This window comes from Hemicordylus capensis, chromosome 7 (genome assembly GCF_027244095.1).
Source record: "Hemicordylus capensis ecotype Gifberg chromosome 7, rHemCap1.1.pri, whole genome shotgun sequence".
In the NCBI taxonomy this organism is placed as follows: domain Eukaryota; kingdom Metazoa; phylum Chordata; class Lepidosauria; order Squamata; family Cordylidae; genus Hemicordylus; species Hemicordylus capensis.
The window spans coordinates 19,483,743-19,507,720 of record NC_069663.1 but is presented as its reverse complement, the minus strand read 5'-3'; the positions used below and the strand labels follow the sequence as shown (position 1 = coordinate 19,507,720).

General features: G+C 44.4%; 1 protein-coding gene across 1 annotated transcript in view; it reads left to right on the top strand.

Moving 5' to 3' along the window:
• The window catches only part of LOC128332815 (IgGFc-binding protein-like), a 34,523-nt gene extending 11,175 nt beyond the window's left edge, over positions 1-23,348 (top strand). The window contains exons 7-19 of the mRNA XM_053267576.1: positions 1,926-2,583; positions 6,086-6,285; positions 7,786-7,927; positions 9,360-9,688; positions 11,343-11,916; positions 13,122-13,720; positions 15,304-15,868; positions 16,382-16,959; positions 17,097-17,667; positions 17,809-18,008; positions 21,372-21,752; positions 22,589-22,875; positions 23,138-23,348. Of these exons, the coding sequence (XP_053123551.1) occupies positions 1,926-2,583; positions 6,086-6,285; positions 7,786-7,927; positions 9,360-9,688; positions 11,343-11,916; positions 13,122-13,720; positions 15,304-15,868; positions 16,382-16,959; positions 17,097-17,667; positions 17,809-18,008; positions 21,372-21,752; positions 22,589-22,875; positions 23,138-23,147 (5,094 nt within the window). The 3' untranslated portion in view covers positions 23,148-23,348. The remainder of the gene's footprint in view (positions 1-1,925; positions 2,584-6,085; positions 6,286-7,785; positions 7,928-9,359; positions 9,689-11,342; positions 11,917-13,121; positions 13,721-15,303; positions 15,869-16,381; positions 16,960-17,096; positions 17,668-17,808; positions 18,009-21,371; positions 21,753-22,588; positions 22,876-23,137) is intronic.
• The last annotated feature ends 630 nt before the right edge of the window (positions 23,349-23,978 follow it).

Sequence of the window (23,978 nt, the reverse complement as noted above, 5' to 3'; positions counted from 1 at the left end):
TTGTATATTCTAATTTTTAACTTTTATTTTAACTTTTCATATTTGCCAACTAGCATATAGATATGCTTACCTACCTCTAGGGGGCAACAGCTACATCACTAACACTGAGTAAATTATTGTCTGGCTCTGGATACCCAATTCAGAGTAAATGGGTCCCCCCACCACCCATTTTTATTTCATTAATGTACCTAACAGCACTATTTTGTGATTAACAAATAGATAGATTTGTTTAATTCATCTACAGCTCATCTAACTGAATTGTACTTAATTTCATTTTCTTAAAGTGCTAAAAAAATGTTTCGATATAATATGTGGGTCAGTAATATGGGTCAGCCATGTTAGGTGACAGCCAATAGACCCACACCCAACCCTGGAGGGCCCATATAGCAGGGTGCCAGGAGAAGGCAATTGCTGTCTGAAAAGTGCCAGGAGAAGGCAACTGTTGTCCAAATGTCCCAGTTCCAAATGAGGATGCAGTTGGGGAAAGGCAGTGGCAGAGCTACCTTTTTGGTTCTTCTCCATCCATAAATGGGTTTCTGCCCAGAGACCTCCTGCTTATGCATGGACCTCTGGAAGGAAAGCCCATTCACTGTAGAGGAGCTGCTGCTAAAAGGTTGTGATCTCTCCCCCGACCCGCAACCACCTTGCTCATCTATGCTGTGGTGGGAAGTAGACTGGGGAAGAATATGGCCCCCAAACATTCTCTGAAAATTCTCAGGGGGAGAATATAGGGGGTATTCTGAGGAATTTTTATTGAACTTTCGAATATTCTCTGAAATTCTCATGAAGGTATTTTTCTGCAAACACAAATGAAATCCTCCCCCCCACCACCACATGATCCTTATTCAGGAGAAGAAAATAAAGAAAAAAACAATAGCAGCTAGCCACCACTGAGGGGGACAGAAATGAGACTTCTTGGATTGTTGCTTGCTTTCTATAAAAAGGCAAGAGAATCACTCAACAGCGGCTGATAGAATCTATTTAATTTTATAACCAAATTTATGAACAAGTCTATGACTCTCGCATGCTCAGGGATGTGGACATACTTAGATTTATACAAAGCAGATTGCAATCTTAAGTTCAGCACATGCTCAGAGTGAACAGTATGCATAATTCAGTAACAAGCCTCACTGAATGAAGCGAGAAACACAAGAGGGGTTGATGTTGTACTGAATACCTGTTAGTGACTCAACATTCAGCTGCTCAGGTGTCTTTAGAACTGCAAGTTAATATACGTTTCTAGCCTAAGAAAGAAAGATTTGTCAAGACAATTAAGGAAATTGTTTCTCTGATTTTGAAAATGATATGATTTGTACATAAACTTGGTTTTAAAATTAAATAGATTCTATCAGAAGCTTGTGTACCCTTTTTTCAAAAACAGAAGCCAGTTTTGGTTTTTTAGTCATTTTTTAAAACTTGAGTATGCTCCTTAAGGTATTCTGGAGGTCTGCTTCCTCTGTTAGCCATGCCTACGTGAGCCATGTGTGAAGAAATTGGTGAGGGGAGAAATTGTGACTTGGAGGATAATTATTTTAAGCATTCTCCTCCCCTGCATGTGAAGAATAATTTATAAAGAAAAAAAGTGGTTGGAGAATATTCTCAACCATGACTATCTGAGAGCTTTTCCTTCACAGAGAAAGGTAGAAGGAGGAGCTGCTGCAATGGCTCACACTTCTCCTCATAAAAACTACACCACAGAGGAAAAGAACAGCCCTTGACATACAGGGCCCCCCAGAGACCTGGAGCTGGTCCCAGTCAGTTCTGCACATATTATTTACTCCACCTCCTGAATCTTGTTCCCCAGCTAACTTCAAAGTCTATAGAAATTTTACATCCCTCATTGATGCTAGAATAACTGGAGCAAAGTATCTGTGAGGAATAGTGTTATAATTGGACCAGTATGGGGACAAAGGGATTAAAAAATTACTCCTTCATGTGATTCAAGACCAGCTCTTCTTTGCCAAATAATCCTCCTCAACAGGGAAATGTTCTGCTTCCTACAGGTGGACAATACATTCCATCTCCTCCCCGTCACCCTTGCTGGAGGGCAGCTCAAAGCCTATCAGCAGGGCATGAAATTCCTGATCCAAACTGACTTTGGTCTCATTGTGAGCTATGACCAGGTTTACCAAGTGAAAGTCACTGTCCCAGGCAATTATCAGGGCCAGATGGGTGGCCTGTGTGGGAACTACAATGACCAGAATGATGATGAATTCCTGCTTCCAGATGGCAAGCCAGTCACAGATGTGACTGCCTTTGGCACTGCTTGGAAAGTTTCGGTCCCTGGGACAGGTGGATCCTGCTCAGATGGATGCCCTGGGAACAAATGCCCAGTCTGTGAGGAGAGAAAGAAAGCCATTTTCAAACAGGACAACTACTGTGGGGTCCTCCTTTTGGAAGATGGACCCTTCGGAGACTGTCAAGTCACAGTGGACCCTGAAGTGTATTTCAACAACTGCATCTATGATGTGTGCTTGGCCAATGGGGACAGCGACGTCTTGTGCCAGAGTATTGAGAGCTACGTGTCTGCCTGCCAAGATGCCGAGGTCTATCTCGATCCGTGGAGAAGTCAGTCCTTCTGCCGTAAGTACTAGTGGACTCAGCACTGCCATGTCTGTAGTTTGCAGGAATTAAGCTATAATTGGGCAGATAGGTTTAAACAATACGAGACCCACCCCCCAGATCATGGGAGCCACCTGGCTTGCCCCTTGCCCCTCACTCCAGCCAGCTGAGTTGTTGGCTTCCTTTTACCTCCCCCCACCCTGCACTTACTATCGGCAATTTGGCAAAGCCCTTTACTTGTAAAGGGGAATGTCTACCGGATTCCCCTTTAGAAGTATACCCCTCAAGCCTGCTTGCAAGCCGGCTTGGGCCGGTTGGTTCTGTTAGAATTTGGCTCACTTTGCTCTTCTATCTTTTTAGAAATAGGTTGGTGGTTCAGCCTGTATCATTCTTAGAAAGCATGACTTGTCCCCTTAGGTAAGCACGGTCCACCCTGGTTACAAATGAATGGGGGACTAGAAGTGTGAGCACTGTAAGTTATTCCCCTCAGGGGATGGAGCCGCTCTGGGAAGAGCAACTAGGTTCCAAGTTCCCTTCCTGGCAGCATCTGCAAGATAGGGCTGAGAGAGACTCCTGCCTGCCAACTTGAAGAAGCCGCTGCCAGTCTGTGTATACAATACTGAGCTAGATGGACCAATGGTCTGACTCAGTATACGGCAGCTTCCTATGTTCCTCTTTTCTCTCACAAAGTGTACAACAATATTAAGAGCTGCCGTTTTTCAGCCTAACTGCCACCAATGGTCTTTCAGCTGCCAAATGTAAATCAATAAACAAACCTTAAATAATTGCTGCTCCCTAGACTTGGTCACCTTGTCTACTGTTACTGAACAGCTACAAAAACTATACAACAAAGTAACAAAAGGACTTGTCAAGGGCTAGGTTTTTCTTCACAGTGTGCTTTTAAATCTGGTCATCTCTCCTCGCCTCAAAGCTAGATGGTCCTTCAGGTAGTTGTGTGGTGGCAGTTGAAGGAAGGAGGATCACCTCAGCTGAAACATATGAAGCTGGATGGTGGCAGCTCCCAGCCTGTATCTGACAGTCTCTTCTCGCCTCGGAGTAAGATCGCTCCGGTGGTGGTTCGGGGAGGGAGAACCCCTTCAGCTTGAGCATCAGGACCTGAATAATGGCAGCTTCCCAAAGTCTGTTGTTTCCCCTTTCCTCAGAGCAAACTGGTCCTTTGGTTAGCTCTGTGGCGGCAGCTGTGGGAGGAAAGGGCCACCTCAGCTGGAACATGGGAGCTGGATTATCAAGCTTAAACATAGTTTAGAGTCAGGAGATTAAGGGTGGCTTTGCAGAAAAGCAAGGACAGTTCGGTAGTGAGGGGCAAGGGAGGCAAGTACCCCGTCAAGTATGTTGTTTTCCCCCGGCCTGTCCCCCGTTTCTGTTTCAGTTATCTGTGGGACACAGCTTGCTGACCCATAAATGTACTTTTCCCATTCTGTTGACCACCTCAATTTTCTGCCATCACTGTGGTAAAGGTGGCTTTTGAGGGGAGATTTAAGGGTGGTACAACTGGTGGAACCATATAAGCATATCTCTCTCTTTCTCTCTCTCTCTCTCCCCAAAGTAAATTTTCCTGCATACCTGGGTGTCTTCCAAGTATGAAAGAAAATCTTTCCTAGAAGTAATCCTGTTCCCTACTTTACTGGTTGGAACAGGGCCACCATGTTTCCCCTTAGAGGAAATGTCTGGGCTTCTTGTTCTGGTTCCCAGACATATTTCATTACCTATAAGGGATAGAGTTTTCAGGCCATGAGCCATTTGGAGATTGTTCTTACATATGAAATGAAGATAAAACACTAGTTTGTAGTTTAGTGAAATTTTAGAATGAAAACAAAACTTGCCGAAGTTGCTAAATTCAATACTTGGATGTAGGGATGTGCACAAATCAATTTTTTTGATTCAATTTGTGCCCAAAACAAATCACCCCTAATTTGTTTTGTATCTAAATCTACCGCCTCCTTGATTCAATTTGGATTCTAATCGATTTGGACCATTTAACAAGGTCCTAAGGGCACCATATTTGGATGGTGGGTAGGTCCCCATGGGTGCCACATACCACCCAAATTTCAAGGTAGTGGGACACTTGGTTGATTTTTAATGATTTTTTTTTTTAGTTTTTACTGATTTTGAACATTTCCGCCATAGGAAAAAATGGGGGTTCGAAGTTGCCATATCCTACTAACCCTAAAACAGATCCTCAGATTTCTTTCTTTTTCTTTTTTTAAAGCTAAGCTCTAGCCCTTGTAGAAGTGGAGTTATGGAGCAAAATGTGCAGCCATTATTTTTCAAGTATTTGGATTCTTTGGTGTCTAATAACTCTTCCTCATAATGAATCCCTATGAGGATTCATTAGACACCTTTGTTTCTTCTGTTCATTTTGACTATCATTGGACAGTGCCAACTGTCAACTTCCATGTGTCAAGTACACCCCCCCCCCCCACACACACACACACTGGGGTACTCGGTTTATTTTTAAAGGTATTTTTGAAGTGTTTAGATTCTTTGGTGTCTTCATTACACACCATCATTTCCTCTGTTCATTTTGACTCCACTGCTTCGCAGGTGGGGATGGAGAATTATTGGCATCCCATGTTCCAACTACCCCACAAGCAACTGGGTACTCAATTTATATTTTAGGAATTGTTGGGGTGTTTAGACTCTTTGGTGTGTAATGAATCCTCATAGGGATTCATTATGAGGAAAGGTTATTAGACACCAAAGAGCCTAAACACTTGAAAAAATCCAAAACATAAACTGAGTAGTACCCCACTGCCTTGCGGGTAGGAGTTGGGTGTAGTTGGCACATGGCAGTTGTCTGTTGGCACTGTTGAAAAGACAGTCAAAATGAATAGGAGAAATGAAAGTGTGTAATGAATCCTCATAGGGATTCATTGAGGGAAAGTTATTAAACACCGAAGAATACAAACACTTGAAAAATAGTGACAACACATTTTGCTCCATAACTCCACTTCTACAATGGCTAGAGCTTAGCTTTTTTTTTTTTTTTTTAATTGAAAGCTGAGAATCTGGAGGAATTAATAGGAGGGATCAGAATCTCGAATCAATTCGAATCAAATTAGGCACGATTTGTACCCTAATCTAGCCAATGGACCACAGGGATGATTTGTTTTGTTTCCAAATCACCTGAATCAGCTAGATATGGGTACAGATCAATTTGTACCCAAATCAATTTGCACATCCCTACTTGGATGCCTTGTTTTTTTCCCTAGATTCCCTCTGTCATATGCAAAGAAAATGAGCCATAAGTCATAAATGAGAACTATAATGAAAAAATGTGCTTGAAAATTTCCTTCCATCAAAATTATGGAAATTTCTCACAGATATGTAGAGTACTTAAGCTTGTTTTAAGTACTTTATAATACAGCCATCAGTGATTTGTTCCTTTTCCAACCCTGCTCTTAAGTCTTCAGTTGTTAGTCCATACCCAAGCTTACCTCTCCTTTCCCCTGAGTAGCACTCGGGAACTTTTCATCTAATCATGTGCATTCTTCTAATTTAGCTCTGAGCTGCCCGACCAACAGTCACTATGAGTTCTGTGCCGACGTTTGCTCCACCACCTGTGCCAAGATCACAGACCCTGGGACATGCCCAGCAATCTGTGCTGAGGGCTGCCAGTGTGATGATGGTTTCTTCTTCGATGGCCATGGCTGCATTAATGCAGAAAATTGTGGGTGCTTCAAGAATGGACGCTACTTCAAGGTAGCTGGTCTTCTGAAACCTTTTCACCTACTCTCCACATTTCATTGCTATCACTTATTCGGTTTATATCTTCTTCTGGGTCTCTGTACCTGGATCAGTTGCATACTCTCTTTCCAATCAAATATCACACATTCTTGAATTACCTCCTGTATATTCGTTTTTAAGAGTTGAGAGATAGATAAATTTCTCCAAAAGGTTGACTTTTCAGTTACTACTATGATTATTTTTATTTTTTGTTCTGCAGAGATTATGTGGAAGTAAAGCATCTTTCACACATCAGATGAATTGATGATAAGAGCCCCTATATCTTTAATAATATAAGTTCCTCTGCCTCTGGACTTTCTTCACAAATCTCCTGAACTTTCCTGTCTTCCTTTCCAACTATCCTTTAAATGGCACCACTGGAAAGAAATGTGCTTGAGAACTTGTGGGGTGATATAAACATGTATGGTGTGCAACGTGTGGTGACTCATCCATACATGCAAGATGCCATGATGTACAGTATGAGCAATGTGATACTGTGAACAAGCCCCTTCATAGTACTAAATACTAAACTCAGTAAAGACAAAGTGTCATTAAAGTATCTAAGTAACGAGCATGTCTCAGACCTAGAATGCTGGGACCAGGTTTATAGTTGCCTTGTTCCCTCTTCTCCTTCATTCTGGTTTAGCCAAGCTGACCATATGGGCAAACTAGATAGTGATCTAGGCCACCAAGCTTTAAGGGGTGCCAAATTAGATGAACGATGGCCCTGGCTGATTGCTTGCCCTCCCCCACCTCCACCCCACATCAGGCTGGTCATGGAGTAGCAAGAGCCATCATCCACTGCAGACAGCCATGAGCCGTGGAAGATCAGGGCCCCACCTCTCCATGACCAGCCTGAGGGAGGCAGGCAAGCAAGCAGCCAGCATCTGTTCCAGGGGCCATCCTGACTGGAGAGACACAGAACTTTGAATGCCAAGTAAATACATATAACAGTCCATTCTAGGGTTCTCATTTTTCCTTACAAAAGAAGGGGCAAAGTCACACCCAGAACTATTAAGCCAGCCCTGGATTCATTGCATGAACCATTCCCTATATGTTTCCACCAACGAATATTTTCTTCCATTCTATCTGAGAGCATATTGACCGGTTCAACCTATTTCTACCCTGCTTCTCTATTGTTTCAAGTGCCTCTGACAAAAGGCAGCACATTGAATGAATTTGCTCCAGCTTAACAAGTATTTGTCTGCTCTCACCAGACAAATTCATGGGTTTCCTTAAAATGAGATAGTGATGAATGTGGGAATCACTTAGGACTAGAAGAGGAGGTATTTTTTGTATGCCTCTTTTCTAACATTTCTTCAAAACAGTCTACAAAGCGTGTGGTTTTATTTCTAATTGTAAACGCAATATATTTCAGTCTCTTGGGTGGGTCCTTTACCTCATTGCTGATAATGGAGACTTGATATCTGGCATAATTCTATTGCTTTATATTATTGTTTTCCAATCTCCCTCTAGCCCAATGAGAAGGTTCTGATGAATGAGTGCCAGGAACGCTGCACCTGCATCCCACTCCAGGGGCTAACCTGTGAGGCTCACAGTTGCACTGCTGACGAGAAATGCAAGATCCAGGATGGAGTCATGGGTTGCATTAATAAGGGTAACAACTGAGATTCATTGCAGCTCGCAGAGTATAAAACTAAATGAAATTCTTGTCAAGATGAATATGAAGAGGGTCAAAAGCTGTAAACCTAAGGATCTTATTCTAAAATGTATGTGTGGATAAGAATATAAGGTCCCCTATACTGTTTCTAACTTCCTCTGACAAAGGAAGTTGCCACCTTTCTATCACAGTGGTTCCTCCACAGCCATATTTTTCCTTCCTGCCCCAGCTCACAGCCAGCCTTCTGCTGTCTTCCTGTTTTCCTGGACCTGCAGCCAGGCCTGTAATCTACAGAAACCTCCTGCTGCTGCCACCTCCAAGACACTCTTGGTCTCAGCATGCTGCTAAGCAAACACAGATTAGATCTTTTCTTCCTCCTTATTCAGGCTGTTATAGACCTTTGAAAAGGTGCAATATCTTAGTCCCAGCTTTTAGCAGAGTTAAATCAGACATTCACACGGAGCAAAGAGTTTCTTTGGAAGGTTTTACTGTAATTAAAAAAACACAGCAGACAATACTATGCAACATGAAGCTTCAGAGTAAAGGGAACAGGAAGAAGAAGAAGTTATAAGACTGGAGCAGTGTCAGGCAGCTGGGCCATGGGCAGCAGTCCCTAGGGGGCGCACATCCAAAGCCAGAACTGGGAGGAGCTCACACCAGAGGTCACACCGGACAGCCAGGCAGAAGTCAAGAGGATCAAAACACAAGCCAGAAGTCAGGAACATGCCAAGGCTCAAACCAAGTAGTTGCCAGGAACAGGAGGGTAAGCCAGGAGCCAGAAACACACTGGAGATCAAGCTGAGTATCAGTCAAGCCAGAAGGTCAGAAAGGAGCTGGGAGCCAGAAACAAGCCAAAGGACAAGGAGTCAAACAGTCAAAGCAGGAGTCAAAAACAAGCCAAAAGCCACATCAAACAGACAGGCAAAGCAGCAAGCAACATCACCCTGAATCATTAGCTATTGCCAGGAAATGTGGATACTTCCCTGTCCATTCAGAATAAGAGACCATTTATCTGATTGCCTGGCTGATGCAAAAACCAAGAGGTCCTAGTTCCAATGCAATTTGAGCAGCACATCCTCTTCCCAAGTGAACATGGCTGCTTGGGTAGTGAGTGACTAATGCTAGGTTTTTTTAAAAGGGCTTGTTCCATAGAGATTCGGTGGCAGAAACATTTCCCCTATCTATGCCATGATCCTGCTACACAATTTGTTATTGTCAAAGACTGTACAGTGCTTCTAGCACCTTTTGTGGACAATGCACCTAGTAAGTGCAGAAATGTTTAACTAAATAAAATGGGAGTGGGAAGTGAGAGTTGTCTACTATTATTGCCTTTCCCTCCATCTGTATGGCTATACCCAGCCTCAACTCTTGCACAACGTCACCCTCAGAGGGACATAAAACTCACCCGTGTTCCCCCCTTTCATTTCAGATCCTTGTAAAGACATGCAGTGCCGTGCAAAGGAAACATGCAAAATTGAGAATGACCAAGTGAAATGCATCCCTGACTACCATAAGCCCGCCTGGGGTTGGGGTGACCCCCACTACCACATGTTTGATGGGTGGAACTTCGATTTCCATGGCACCTGTACTTACACCTTTGCCAAATACTGCGGAAATGATCCTACCCTGGTACCCTTCACTATAGACGAGAAGAATGACAACAGGGGAAGCCAAGCCATATCCTACATACATTTGACCAACATCTATGTCTACGGGTACAAGATCTCCATGTATAAGCAGGAAAATGGGAAAGTCAGGGTATGTCAAGAGCCAAGTGGGGAAATGTGAGCCCCACTGAGTTGATGAAGCTTTGATATATGGTTACTTTGAAAGACTGGTATTAACCAGTGGGATAAATATTTTAAAATAAATATATCAGGGAGGATGGGAGTTTAATTGTAGGCCACTTCCAGGGAATTTTGATTTCTATCCAACTGTGAATACCCAAGGTAATGACCATAATGCAACATCATGTGCTCAAAAGCACATTTTGCATTTGAATTTGATTTTGACTGAATGTGTGGGTAGAGGGACATATGCAAAACTGAGTTAACCCTCTGTGAAAAATAAGATTGATTGAACCCGATTTGAAAAATCACAAAATCACCCTTAATGAGGCTTAGTGCCCTGTGGAGTTGCACCCACCACCTGCTCCTAATATTGTCCCAAAGTGCCCTTTATATTAATTTTTTTATTAATTCCACTTGATGAGGTGGAGTTATTGCTAATTTCTACCATGAGAATAGTATCCACTCACTGCCATGAAGACAAATTGAATAATTTCAAGTCAAATATATTTCCAGATCTAGTTCCCACAAGCTGGCAGATCAAATCAATTTGGTCTAGACGTGTACTTTTGCATGTCAAAAACCAGCACCTGGCAGCAAAAAAGGCTCTCTCTTCTTTTAAAGTGAAGGCAATCCAAGGTAGGCACCCCCTGCCTGCCTTGCTGACACCATCCTCTTTTTATCCCTCTTTACCCATACCTTTTACTCTGACTCCAGCCTACCTCCTCCTCTGGCTTCCTCTTCTGCCTTCTTTACTCTGACTCCAACCTACCTCCTCCTCTGGCTTCCTCTTCTGCCTTCTCCACCTCTATTTCTCCAGCTCCTCATTCATCCCAGCCGCATGCATAGCATCAAAGAGAGCCCACAGTGCAGAAACTCTGCTTCCTGCTTCTGGGCCGTCTAGTGACCCCAGAGGTCACGGGGGTTACTGCCCAGAGAAAGCCTATAGCCCCAGCAAACTTCTTTTCCCCCACTCACCTGCCAATTCTGTGCATGCCATAATGGAAAGGGTGGGGGAAAACATATAGTGCACCTTCTCCACATTTCCTCTTCTGCTGCTCTGCCCATCTCTCCCTCTCTTCATTACTATGTGGAAGGAAGATACATGCAGAGAAGGTGATGACAGGATGCACCTGCTGGGCTGGAATTAAAAACTAATTGGCTGGAATTAAAGTCACACCCAGGCACCATTTTTACATACTCCAGACAAAGCCAGTGGGGAGTAAGGGCACCAGACATCTGGCGCAACCAACAAAACATGTGGGATACATGCCCCAGGGGCTCAAGGCTAACATCACCCATTATTGAGGGTGCCTCTGAGCATAGTACATTTACTTCCTAAAAGAATCTCCGCATAGCATTTCAGACTGAAGGCAGATCTTCTAGATTAGAATATATGGCTTCCAGACAGATTCCAATGCTCAGACGTAGTTACAGAAATTAAGCAATAGGTTTGAATTGGGAGATGTCAAGTGATTTATTTCAGCCCCATTATATGCATAGCTGTTCCAATTTTCATGGCACATGGGTTCATAGACAATATTTCATACAATCTTCAATGAGCATTACATCTAGTAAACAAAAAAGAATTGACATGTTTTTCCCCCTTTCCCTTCTGCTTGTAGATAAATGATGTAAGTGCCAGCCTACCGTTGACTCTTGAAGGTGGTAAGATCAAACTTTACCAGAGCGGTTCCAGTGCTCTCCTGCAAACAGATTTTGGCCTCCAAGTGTCATACGACTGGAACTGGTACCTGATCATCACTCTCTCTAGCAGCTACTATGGAGCCATGTGTGGGCTGGCTGGAAATTTCAATGAAGACCCTGGAGATGACATGACCTTTCCAAATGGCACCAAGGCCACCTCCATTGTAAGCTGGGCCAGGAGCTGGAAAGTCAAAGACCGAGATCCTTTCTGCTGGGATGAGTGCAAAGGGAATTGTCCAACATGCAGTGAAAACCACAAACAGCTCTATGGAAATGAAAAGTTCTGCGGAATGATCAACAAAACCTCTCAAGGGCCCTTCAAAAAATGTCATACCAAAGTGAACCCAAATGACTTCTTTGATGGTTGCGTTTATGATGTGTGCCTGAGTGGTGGCGCCAAAAATATCCTCTGCCAGGCACTGGAGGCCTATGCCAAAACTTGCAGGAAAGCAGGTGCTACTGTAGATGATTGGAGGACATCTTCTGGCTGTGGTGAGTGCTCCTCTTCTATGCACACAATGGCTGAGTTTGCTTAATAATCTGAACTGGGCAGTGCCTAAATTGTGTTTTGAAGTGAATTTGAAGGATATTGGCTCTAGGATAACAGCTATAGGGATCCTGAGGAAAGTGAAGCATTTCAATAGGAGTAACAAAATGTTGAGGAGGAGGTGGTGGTGATGTTTGCTGTACACATCTCTGTGATACAGCAGTGTTCCAGAAATTCATACTGCATAACCTCTAAGAAAAGGGATAATGTGCAAGAATAAGCATCAGCTGATAAAATAGGTCTGAATTACCAGAACAGCAGTTGGGTCCAGGAACTGTGGTTCCGATAATTCAGACATCACGGGGTCCGAACTAGGGGGTGAGTTCATCTCCAGTTTGGCATGCTGTCCGAAGGCAGCCTAACATTTTTATAGGCAAACTGACAAACCAATATCCAGACCTCGACTTCCATTCTATGCTTTGGTGATCATCAAGCAATGCTTTTGTGTGCAGGGGGACAATGAGATTCTGGATCTTTAGGAAATGCCTGTTGTTCCTCACTGTAGTATATCCTGAACAGTTTCACTGTTTGTTCTGAATCACCTTGTGGTTGCTTTATCAAGGTCAGTCAGGAACACCAAACAATCTGTCTCATGATCTCCTCTAGCACCCCCATAACAGAGTTTTCTGGATCCCTTGGGGTATTTTTACAGGATCCTTTCTGGATTCCTTATACTAACACCTTTGAGGTACTGTTCCAATGTTGTTTTGACCACAAATCCCAAAGTTCTAGTATTTCTACAATACTAGCATGAGCGCTTACCAAACTGAGCTTTTAGCACTTTTGATTGATTGATTGATTGATTAAGTGCCATAAAGTCGGTGTCGACTCTGAGCGACCACATAGATAGATTCTCTCTAGGATGATCTGTCTTCAGCTTGGCCTTTAAGGTCTCTCAGTGGTGCATTCATTGTTGTGGTAATCGAGTCCATCCACCTTGCTGCTGGTCATCCTCTCCTTTCCTTCAACTTTCCCCAGCATTATGGACTTCTCAAAGGAGCTGGGTCTTTGCATAATGTGTCCAAAGTATGATAGCTTGAGGCTAGTCATTTGTGCCTCGAGTGAAAATTCTGGATTGATTTGTTCTATGATCCATTTGTTTGTTTTCTTGTTAAATGTTTGCTGCTCTTCTGTCCTCTCCCACTTCCAGCCTTGCCATGCCCTGAAAACAGCCACTATGAGGCCTGTGGAAATGCCTGCCCAGCCAGCTGTTCTGATCGCACCGCTCCAGCAGCCTGCAAAGAGCCATGCCTGGAAACCTGCCAGTGCAATGATGGCTTTGTCCTCAGCGTGGACAAGTGTGTGCCTATAGGAAGTTGTGGCTGCACCTACAACGGCTTCTACTACAAGCCCAAGGAGGAATTCTGGGCCGACAAGATTTGCGGCTCTCGCTGCAAGTGTGATCCTACCCTGGGCATGGTGGTGTGCAAGAAGGCTGGCTGTAAAGACAAAGAGAGGTGTGCTGTGGTCAATGGAGTCCGGGATTGTTATCCCATCAGCAAAGCTACCTGCACAGCAGCTGGCGACCCTCATTACACCACTTTTGATGGGAAGAAATATGATTTCATGGGCACCTGCATCTATCAGTTAGCTGGACTGTGCTCTGAAGACCCAACCCTCAAGCCTTTCACTGTCAATGTGCAGAACAACCACCGAGGAAACACAAAGATCTCTTTCACCAAAGTGGTGACAGTGGTGGTCTACAACATAACCATAACAGTGAGCCAGGAGCATCCTCGTCGGGTGCAGGTAATAACACAGACAAAACTGGTGTGTGTGGTGTGATGGAGTACTGTGTCTTGCTGCAGTACCCTTTGGAGGGCTGGCTGTGGCACTGGGGCCTCACAGATCTGGAACCCCGGGGTCTATTGAATAACAAGAAGATCTTCAGCATGTAAACTAAAAGCACCTACGAAGAATACTGATGGTGTGTTGTGTTGAGCATGTATCACCCTGATGCAGTCTGGTCTATTGGTACAAGGCAGCTTCTCTCTCCTCTGATTGGATCATCCTCTTTGGGTCAGAGATGAGTGACAGAACACAGGCTGCCTTCAGGTTACCAGTTTATGACCTGCTGGGACTTGAGTTTTAATTAATGGCTCCCTACAAAAGGTCTACTTGGGCCTATACTGCTGTGGTACATTGTTTGCATAATTTGTTATAATAGGGGTCTGGATTTCCTGTGAATGCAGACATTCACCATATAGTTCTCAAAGGCACTAGTGATAACCTCAGCAAATCTATATGCAGACATTTTAGAATTGCTTTATGGATCATCTTAATACTAAAATAGTGTTGGGGCTATAGTGGTCAATCATCCAAAGAGATGCCTTGCCTCCCCCCATCCAAAAGGGAAGATCCATGGTTTCCTCCAGTATCAGTATTGGCATCAGGGAAAATGTCACCACTTTCAGGGAAGAGTGATAGTCAGGCAGTCGTGCAAGCCAGCCCATTTCTGCCACCCAACATTGAAACAGGGCACTGCATTGGAGCTGCCAGGAGCCAATCAGCCACTGTGAAGGCTTATGGGGATGGGATTTCAGGGAGGGCCAGACAATGCTGAGGAGAAGGCAGAACTGGCTGGAAGGGCAACCTCAAACCCAGAGAGGAGCATGGCTAAGGAGATGAATCCAGGAAGAAGGTGGCAGTGGGTGATGTAAACCCCCTCTTGAGGCTGAGGCTCTTGGGATAGGGAAGAAACAGGGTAACAGCAAAAAAACCAAAAACAACCTAGGAGTCATAGTGGAGCCCTAGGAGACTGCAGAAAAAGAATGTGGCATTCGCATGGCCACACAAAAACAGCAACTATCTATTCCTAAGTCTTTTCAAAATCACATTTTATTTTTTTTGTTTGTTTGTCTGTTTGCTTGCTTGCTTGCTTGTTGCATTTCTATACCACCCTATCCAAAGGCTCTAGGTGGTGTACAGCAACAAAAACGAACAACCATTTAAAACAAAACAATATAAAACAAATTTAAAGAGAGTTTGAAACCATTTAAAACCAATTAAAAACATTCAAGAACAATTTAAAACCTTGGAAGGCCAGACCAAACGAATATTTAGGGCTCTTTTGAAGGCCAACAATGAGCACAAACTACACATTTCTGCCAGGAGTACATTCTACAGCCCATTCCACATTTATTTGGGAAGAGTCAGATGTGAGGTTTCAGATGTGTTCATATTTGTTGAATGTCTCAAGGTATCACTAATAGTGCTTTAAAAACCAAGATACATGTATACATAGAAAAGGAAGCAAATGTATATAGATCTCTACACACATTTTCTGCATTGTTGAGATGAATAGTGACTGTTCCTGTTCAATCACATTCCAGGTTAATGACGTCTTTGTGAACCTGCCTTTCTACTTGGAAGACAAAATAAAGGTTTACATCAGTGGGGTTCGAACCTTCATCAAGACCAATTTTGACCTGACAGTAACCTTTGACTGGTACAGTTATGCCAAGATCATTGTGCCCAGTACATACACCAATGCTATTTGTGGCCTCTGCGGCAGCTACAACTCAAACCCCAATGATGACTTGGTCATGAAAGATGGTAAACAAGCAGCCAGCATAGCTCAATTTGCAGAAAGCTGGAAGGTGGCTGAGGTGCCTGGATGTTCAGCAGGTTGCACTAATGATTGCCCAGTATGTGAGGAAGCAAAGATACAAACCTACAAGGGTGACCAGTACTGTGGGATCCTCATCAAGAAGGATGGGCCATTCAGAGAATGCCATAAGACCATCAATCCAACACGCTTGTTTGATGACTGCGTCTTCGACACCTGCCAGTACCATGGTCGGCGTGACATTCCTTGTGATGCCATCAGCAACTACGTGGCAGATTGCCAGGCCTTGGGCATTCCAGTTGAAAAATGGAGATCAGACTCCTTCTGCAGTAAGTGGATCTGCTTTAGAGCAGTTATGCAGGGAACCACTGAGCAAGGGCATGTCAATGTTAATGCACATGAGGTGAAAAAATTGCATCCCCTTTTAATTCACAGCCTTCTGAAATTGGACATTTTGAATTATTTCCGCTCCCACATCTGATCTTCAGCATGAACTAGAATATTTGAAAATGTAGCAAATTATCATGCCCAAAATCATTCACATTCCTCTTTTACTTGGCATAGAAAATAACCTAAAATATGGCAAACAAATGTTTTCAAGTATATTCTGTAATAGAGAAGCAGGGAAAAACATGACATTGAGATTTCAAAGGCTACCATATTTTTCTTAAGCCATCCGTTCTGGACATGGCAAATGGTGCTACATCTACATGCATTGCTACATCTATGCATATTTATTCAGCACTTTCAGGTGCAACATGACAAAACGTAATTCCTCTGTAATAACGTGAATGTTACCTTGGATTTCTCCACATGCTATAACATTCTGCCCTCTCTTCCAGGCCCTACCTGCTCATCTAATTCCCACTATGATATCTGTGGAAATGGCTGCCCTGCCACTTGCCATGGCCTCTCAGCTCCACGTGATTGTGAGGTATCTTGCAGAGAAGGATGCTACTGCAATACTGGGTTTCTCCTCAGTGGGGACCAGTGTGTTCCTATTGGGGAGTGTGGCTGTGTGCACCAGGACAAGTATTACAAGAAGGGAGAGGTTTTCTATCCTGGTGCCTCCTGTCAGAAACGATGCAGTTGTACAGACAATAGAGTTGTTGAATGCCAAAAGATCTCCTGTAGAGCCCATGAGGAATGCCGGGTACAGAATGGAGTCCAAGGCTGCCATGCTGTGGGCTGTGGAAAATGCACTGTATCCAGAGGCTCCCACTACTTGACATTTGATAGACAGGACTATGACTTCCAGGGTACGTGCACTTACACTTTGGCTGAACTCAAGAAAGCAGATTCTCAGCTGGAAAAATTCTCTGTGCTAGTGGAGAATGGGCTTTCCCTGACAAAGATGGTTGTGATATCTTTTCATGGCTATACCGCTGTCATTGAGAGGGCAATGAAATGGAAGGTCAAGGTGAGTTCCCTCATTTTACTCTCTTTCAAGAGGTTTCTGGCTTACCCTGTGGTTGTGGCCACATGTACTTTGAACATATACATGGATCTAATCAGAAAATGCATCCATAGTCAAGTTCTTTGTTTTTGTTCCTACAGGTGAATGGAGAAGTCTTCACATTGCCCATGAGTACAAACGACAGGAAACTCTGGGTCAACCAGGAAGGGAACAACATCATCGTCCAATCTGACTTTGGCCTCAAAGTCCTTTATGATGCCTCTGCTTACGTCTTGGTGTCTGTCCCCAGCACCTATTGGGGACACATGAATGGCCTGTGTGGTAATTTCAATGGTGACAGCACTGATGACTTCACTCTGCCCAATGGAAAAAGCACCCAGATTGTGGATGAGTTTGGGATGTCTTGGAAGGTTCCTGTTCCTGGTGTCAGTTGTTCCGATGGCTGTGGCAAGAAATGTCCTGTCTGTGATACAACCAAGACAGCTCCGTACCAGCCCGTGACTTCCTGTGGGATGATCCTAGCCAAATCAGGCCCTTTTAAGGGCTGTCACTCATTGGTGGACCCTCTTGAATACTTCAGCCATTGCCTGTATGACATGTGTGTGTCCAATGGTGCAGGAGAGACCCTCTGTCAGAGCATTCAGGCATATGTGGCTGCGTGCCAAGCTGCTGGAGCTACAATTGGAGCCTGGAGAACAGACACCTTCTGCTGTAAGTTGGCACAGTAATCTTCAGATTCATCTTCTGCAGGAAGGGGGGGGTGAGGGTCCCTATAAGTTCAGAATGTTTAATTTGTGCTCCATCCCTGGATGGTTATGCCTACTTTTGACAGTCTCCTCCCTTTATTTTCAGCACTCTCATGTCCCTCCCACAGCCATTATGAGTTGTGCTCAAGGAGTTGTGATTTCACCTGCAGCAGCTTGTCCACTTCAAGGCAATGCACGAAAAAGTGCTTTGAGGGCTGCCAGTGTGACAACGGCTACCTGTTTGATGGTGCCAGTTGCGTGGCAATGGAGAATTGTGGCTGCATTTATGATGGGCGGTATATCAAGGTAAGTGTAGCAGTCATAACTGAATTGTGCCTATTTACAACACAAATCATCGTCATCTAACTGGAATTACCATGATGTTGAACTTGAGAGTCACATGCACTGTGTCTTATAAGAAGCATTGCATCCCACTGCATGCCCCACTTAAAGCCCACTTCTTCCCTTTACTTGTTCCCTTATGAAGAGGGTTTTCCCTCAGATTGTGTTGAGCACAACAGGAACCCACCCTGATGCCCCTCCTAAGTCCAGAGAGGTGATTTGTTTTATATTAAATTATTACTTTCTTTTGCTGCCACCATATGATTGTTTATTATGTAATTAATAAACTCAGTAATTTCTCAGTAATTAACTCTTTGGTCATGTAGCCTCATGAGCGCAGGATAGGCATGTATGTTCAGTGCCGGGACAGAGGCACCATTGCACAAACAGGTTCAAAGAACCCGGGCCGCTGCACTCAGGGGCCGTGACTCATGCCCAGGCCACGCCCCCTGCACCTGATGTCAGACTTAAAGGGCGTGGTTTTGCTTGCTAACAGTGGGCAGGGGGCTGACCTCCCTACGCCACTGTTCAGTGCATAAAAACAAAGCTTAAAGTGTAGAAACAAATAAAAACAAGTTTATTATTTACAAGACATTGAAATAAAGATCTCTGCAAAGCAAGACACACCAATTTCACTGCAATGTTGCCAAATACTGTAAGTCAGACTCTGAGTGTTTTTTATTTTCTTTCAAATGTAGTTCTTAGGGATGTTAAACAACTCAGGACAGATGTATTTTAACCCCTGAGGGACTTGATGTACGTTCTGATGTCCAGACCTTTTAGTCTGTTTTATCAGGAGTTTTTCTCTCATAGGATTCCTCCTCAGGCTTATTACTCCAGACTCCCAGAGTACTGCACCAGTGCACCACTGGCTATTCAGTCTCTGTATATCCACTGACCAAGAACTCTCACAAAACCTGAACAAGTTCCCTTTTCAGTCACCACACAGAACCTCTCTCCATCTACATTCAACTCCCAACTGCTAACTGCTTCAAACTGTCACCATCTGTCAATATTTAAATCCCTCTCTGAACATTCCATGTGGTTTCCATGACAACCTCTGCTCACTCACTCTCCCTCTGTCTCCCCACAACACATTCTGCATGTATGTTTCTCCACAATGCCCCACTTGAAGTCCACTTCTTCCCTTGTGATGAGCACGTGGTTATTAGTAGAAAGGTGGATCTGGATTGTGTTCTGATTTGCCTACAGAGCATTTTATACCACTCAGTGCATGTTGCCCATAGGGGCAGAGTGGGCAGTGCTGATAAACAACTCTCCTCTCTAGAGGAGTGGAGAGCTGGTCTTGTGGTAGCAAGCATGACTTGCCCCCTTAGCTAAGCAGGGTCTGCCCTGGTTACGTATGAATGGGAGGCTAGAAGTGTGAGCACTGTAAGATATTCCCCTCAGGGGATGGAGCTGCTCTGGGAAGAGCATCTAGGTTCCAAGTTCCCTCCCTGGCAGCATCTCCAAGATAGGGCTGAGAGAGACTCCTGCCTGCAACCTTGGAGAAGTCGCTGCCAGTCTGTGAAGATAATACTGAGCTAGATAGACCAATGGTCTGACTCAGTATATGGCAGCTTCCTGTGTTCCTAAGCTGCAGGTGTGACTTGCTCCAACTCTCCTCTCCCTACCTTGAATACCCCATTCTCATGATTTGCATTCTAGATATATTGCTCTTGTTTTTAGATACCCAAATAATTCTGATGAGTTTTATATTAACTGATTTCTCTCTGATAAATACACCAAAGTTTTGCATCTCATTTTGCCTCTCCTTCCTTGCCACCATATTAACCCCAGGTCTGTGGGCTGCTCATTCACCTGGATTTGAGAACCAGGCAAATGAGCATCTGGGGATTACATGGTGGCAAAGGAGGTGAGGCAGAACAAGGCAGCTAGAGCAGGGAGAGGAGAGTGGGAAAGTTTACCACCCCCTCCACTCTGCCTGTACAAGCTGCTGCTGCTGCTGCTGAAAAGGGGTCAAAAAGGTTGGAATCATTTCTAGGACTTGCACTGCTGCTGATGGCATTGTTGGCAGCAATCTTAGCACTTCCTTCAGCACACCCCATTAGCTCTGCATCATTAGATGACTCACTTGCGATAGCAAGGGGGAGCCTGACCCATACCGGCAGTCAGGTTTGGAGACTTCCATGTGCCATAATGCTCTCAATGAAGTGATTAGAACCTCGAGGCCTTCCTGCAGCTTACTCCAACCCTTAAAACTAACTACTCCCACCTCTAGTAAGTAATGCAAAAATGGAAGTTGCTGAGAAAGTCCAGACCAGGTTGGGAATGGTGCAGGCTGAAGAGATCACCCCATACATCTGAGGTATCCAGGCATGGTGGAAGAATGTTTACAGGCAACATACAATCATGAGAGCATCAAAGAGGGACTCTCCTTACCTAGATAGGACCCTCTCTGCCATGGCTGCCACCCTTGCCTCTGTTAGGCAACATGTATTTTGAGTGCTAAGGTGGATTCCATCAAAGCTGGGAATGACACAGGCTGAGGTAAAGTCTCTAGGTTACCAATGGTACCCTCAAAACTATTCAGTTTTTAGCAGATTACAATTCCAAATTGGTTTGAGCTGGAGCCCATCATTACATATATTGTATCAGGGGCGGAGCCACCATTGGACGAACGGGTTCAAAGAACATTTTATCAGGGGCGGAGCCACCATTGGACGAACGGGTTCAAAGAACCTGGGCCGCCACCAATCAGGCCGTGAGCGCAGCCCCAGACACGCCCCCTGCGTCTCACGTCAGATGCGGGTGGCCTTATTTTGGTCCCAAATGGGCCCGTGCAGCCCCATTTGGAACTGAAATCGGCCCACGCTGCATTGGCAGCAAGTCTGGAAAGGCTCTTCTTGCCTTTAAGGCAGGGAGAGTCACTCTGGCCCACGCTGCCCAACGCAGCGCAGGCTGATCTCCCTTCTAAATGGGGCCACGCGGCCCTATTTGGGAGGGAGAACACGCCCCCATGTCTGACATCAGACTTGGGGGCTTGGCTAGCCAGGCCCCTGCATCTGTCATCACATGCAGGGGGGCGGGGTGAGGGGGCTGCAGCAGCGGCCGCACACGGGCCACTGCCAGCTTCCCTACACTACTGCATTTTATTTTAAAGCTCTTGCTCTTGTTATTTCTCAGACTCTACTCAGATGGACAGAAGAACCACGAATCCTTCTTAAACAAAAAGACACACAATATTTTATTTTTCCTTGAGACGTTGCAGGGTATAATGGTGAGATGTTCTTTACCTTACCATCAATTAGCAAAATGTTTGCATTTTAATGTATTCTTTTTTGTTCTTTGCTGCAATTCTCACAGATAGGAGAAAGTGTTGTCTTAGAGGGCTGCATGAAGACTTGCACCTGTCAAGCTTTGGGCCAGCTCATCTGTAAGGACACCAGCTGTCGGGAAGGAGAAATATGTGCCCTCAATAATGGTGTGCGCGCTTGCATGAAGAAGAAAGGAGAGTGTTTGCTCACCCCTGGCGCACGGCTGACCACTTTTGATGGCACCTCTGGGGAAATCCCACACAATGGCGCCTATGAGGTGGTCTCGCTTTGCAATGAGGAAGACCCTTCTTGGTTCAGAATCATAGCAGTTACCCAGAAATGCAGTGCCGGGGATTTGGCATCTGTGTCGACACTCCATGTGTTCTTCCAAGGAGCTCTGATCACTGTGAAAAAGAACAGAGAGACTTGGGTAAGGGCCAAAGACAGAGTGGATGGAACCCTTGATTAAGAGGAGGAACTCACACACCCATTCTACAAAGGCCAGCTGAAAATGAATGCTGAGAAGACAGGGGTAGTGCAGAAATATACAAAGCTTTCCAGAGACCTAGAGAGTTGTCATCAAGATCAGGCCTAGTGATTAAAATGCACCCTTGGCCCCACATGCTGTCTAATAGAGGCTTGGACTAGCATCTCATCATCATCATCCATCTAGCCTGGCCCATGGTTTTGTAGAGTCTCCAGTGGGTTATTTGTCTTTCCCCTCTCATATTCCACTGCCTTGCCAGGCAGTTGCTCCACTCTGTGGTACGGCCAGCTTCCTCCCCTTCTAAGCTCCAAAAACCAAGATTTGGTCCCATAATTCTGTTGTGCTTGCCACTTATGCTTGACACTTATGATCATCATTATTTAAAATGTTTTCAGGTTTGCTACCGAATATATATGACATATGTTTCTTACCCAGAAAGTGATGATGATGATGATGATGATGCACCTAATTTGCTAAGTCCTGTGCAACAGTTAAAAATAATAGAATTCCTTCCTATGAGAGTCCCTTGAAGAGATTTTATAAACAGACAACTCGAGAAGGGAGAAATCAGGGACCGTCTGTCAATGAACAGCCAGACAGCTCACAGTGAGGGAATGATAGCAACAGCCATCCCCTGTCACTGGGGAATGAAGAAGCACAAGGAAATGAAACTTTCCTATCTCTTCCAGCAGGGGGAATATGCAAACTGTCTCTGAATCTTTTCTCCTCTACACAACACCAGTGTGAGACTTTTCTCCCTCCCAATTTCTCCATTTCAGATAAATGGGTATCAGGTGCAGCTCCCAGCAAAGGCCTTTGATGATGTATCTATAAGTGTCACTCAAGATGGAGTTGTGATCGATTTGGCCTCTGCAGTACAAGTTCTCTTCAGACCCCAAGGGGAAGTCAAGGTGCAAGTCGAGAAAAGCCTGAAAGGAAAACTGTGTGCTTCCTGTGGAAACTTCAATGGGAATGCTGCAGATGACCTAACGCTGCCCAATGGGAAGGAAGCAGGAAACCTGGATGAGGTCATTCATGCCTGGGAAGCCAAGGACTTCTCTAGATGGTGAGTGGTTCTTTGAACTGCCTTGCCAAAGGAGGGCACAAGATAAGACAGGCACTTTCATTGCTTTATAGAAACAGAGAGTAGCATCTGACTGTGCACTAGGTGCTTAAAGCTGAGCGACTAAATTCATACACTCAGGGGTTAATACTACCAGAACCTGAGCCACTGTGTTCTAAAGTCAATGCTACCTGAGGAAGTGCTATGGGCTCTGACTGTGGTATGTACAGGCTTATAATTATTTTTTCACCCTTTTCTCTTCCAGTTATGTTTAAAATCCATCTGAGCCAGGGTGGAATCCTGGTGTCACTCCCGTGGTAGGAAGTTTTCATACCTAAAATCTGGAGCACAGATCTTCTCTGTAAAGTATTCTCTAATGTCACAGATGTTACTCAGCCTCCTATCAATTATACTCTGATTATCAATGAAATTATGTTTCTTCTTCCTAAAACCAATAAAAACTCTTTTGGAAACTCTTCCAAGATGATATCACTCTGTCTGTATGATTGTTCCCCCTCATAATTGGTCTCAATCTCCCATATGTAAGACCAAAAAAAAAAAAAAGACTGACAGCTGTGATGACTATATTCGCCAAACTCCCACTTGGTAAAGGAACCAAATACAAACACAGCCTAAGCTTTCACTGATCTCTCCTCCAGAGGAAGTTCCAGGGCTACAACCCCTGGAATTTCTCTCTGCTTGTGGAAGTGAGGAGTGTGCATAACAGAATGGCAGATAGCACAGAGAAGTGATCTCCTCCTAGAAGGACAGGACATATGGATCTACCTTCTTAATGAAACCAGCATTGACTCATCTAGTCCAGTGCTATATGCTCTCGGTTTACAGCACCTACTATTTCCTGGGAGGAAATAGTAGGGCCCCTCTGCTCCTGCAGCTGCTGCTTGGAACTGGAAATCTCCACTTTTTTTTCTGTCACAGAACTTCCATATAATGTCCCTCAAATATCTGTGTTCTCCCATCTCTCATTTATTCCCTTTGCTCACAGTTTCCTTTCATTTCCAAGAGTTTTCTAAATTGTTCTGTTACGGCAAAAAAAAGTTTAGTATTTCCTAGTTATCTTGTTCCCTCTGGGCACCATCTGGTTC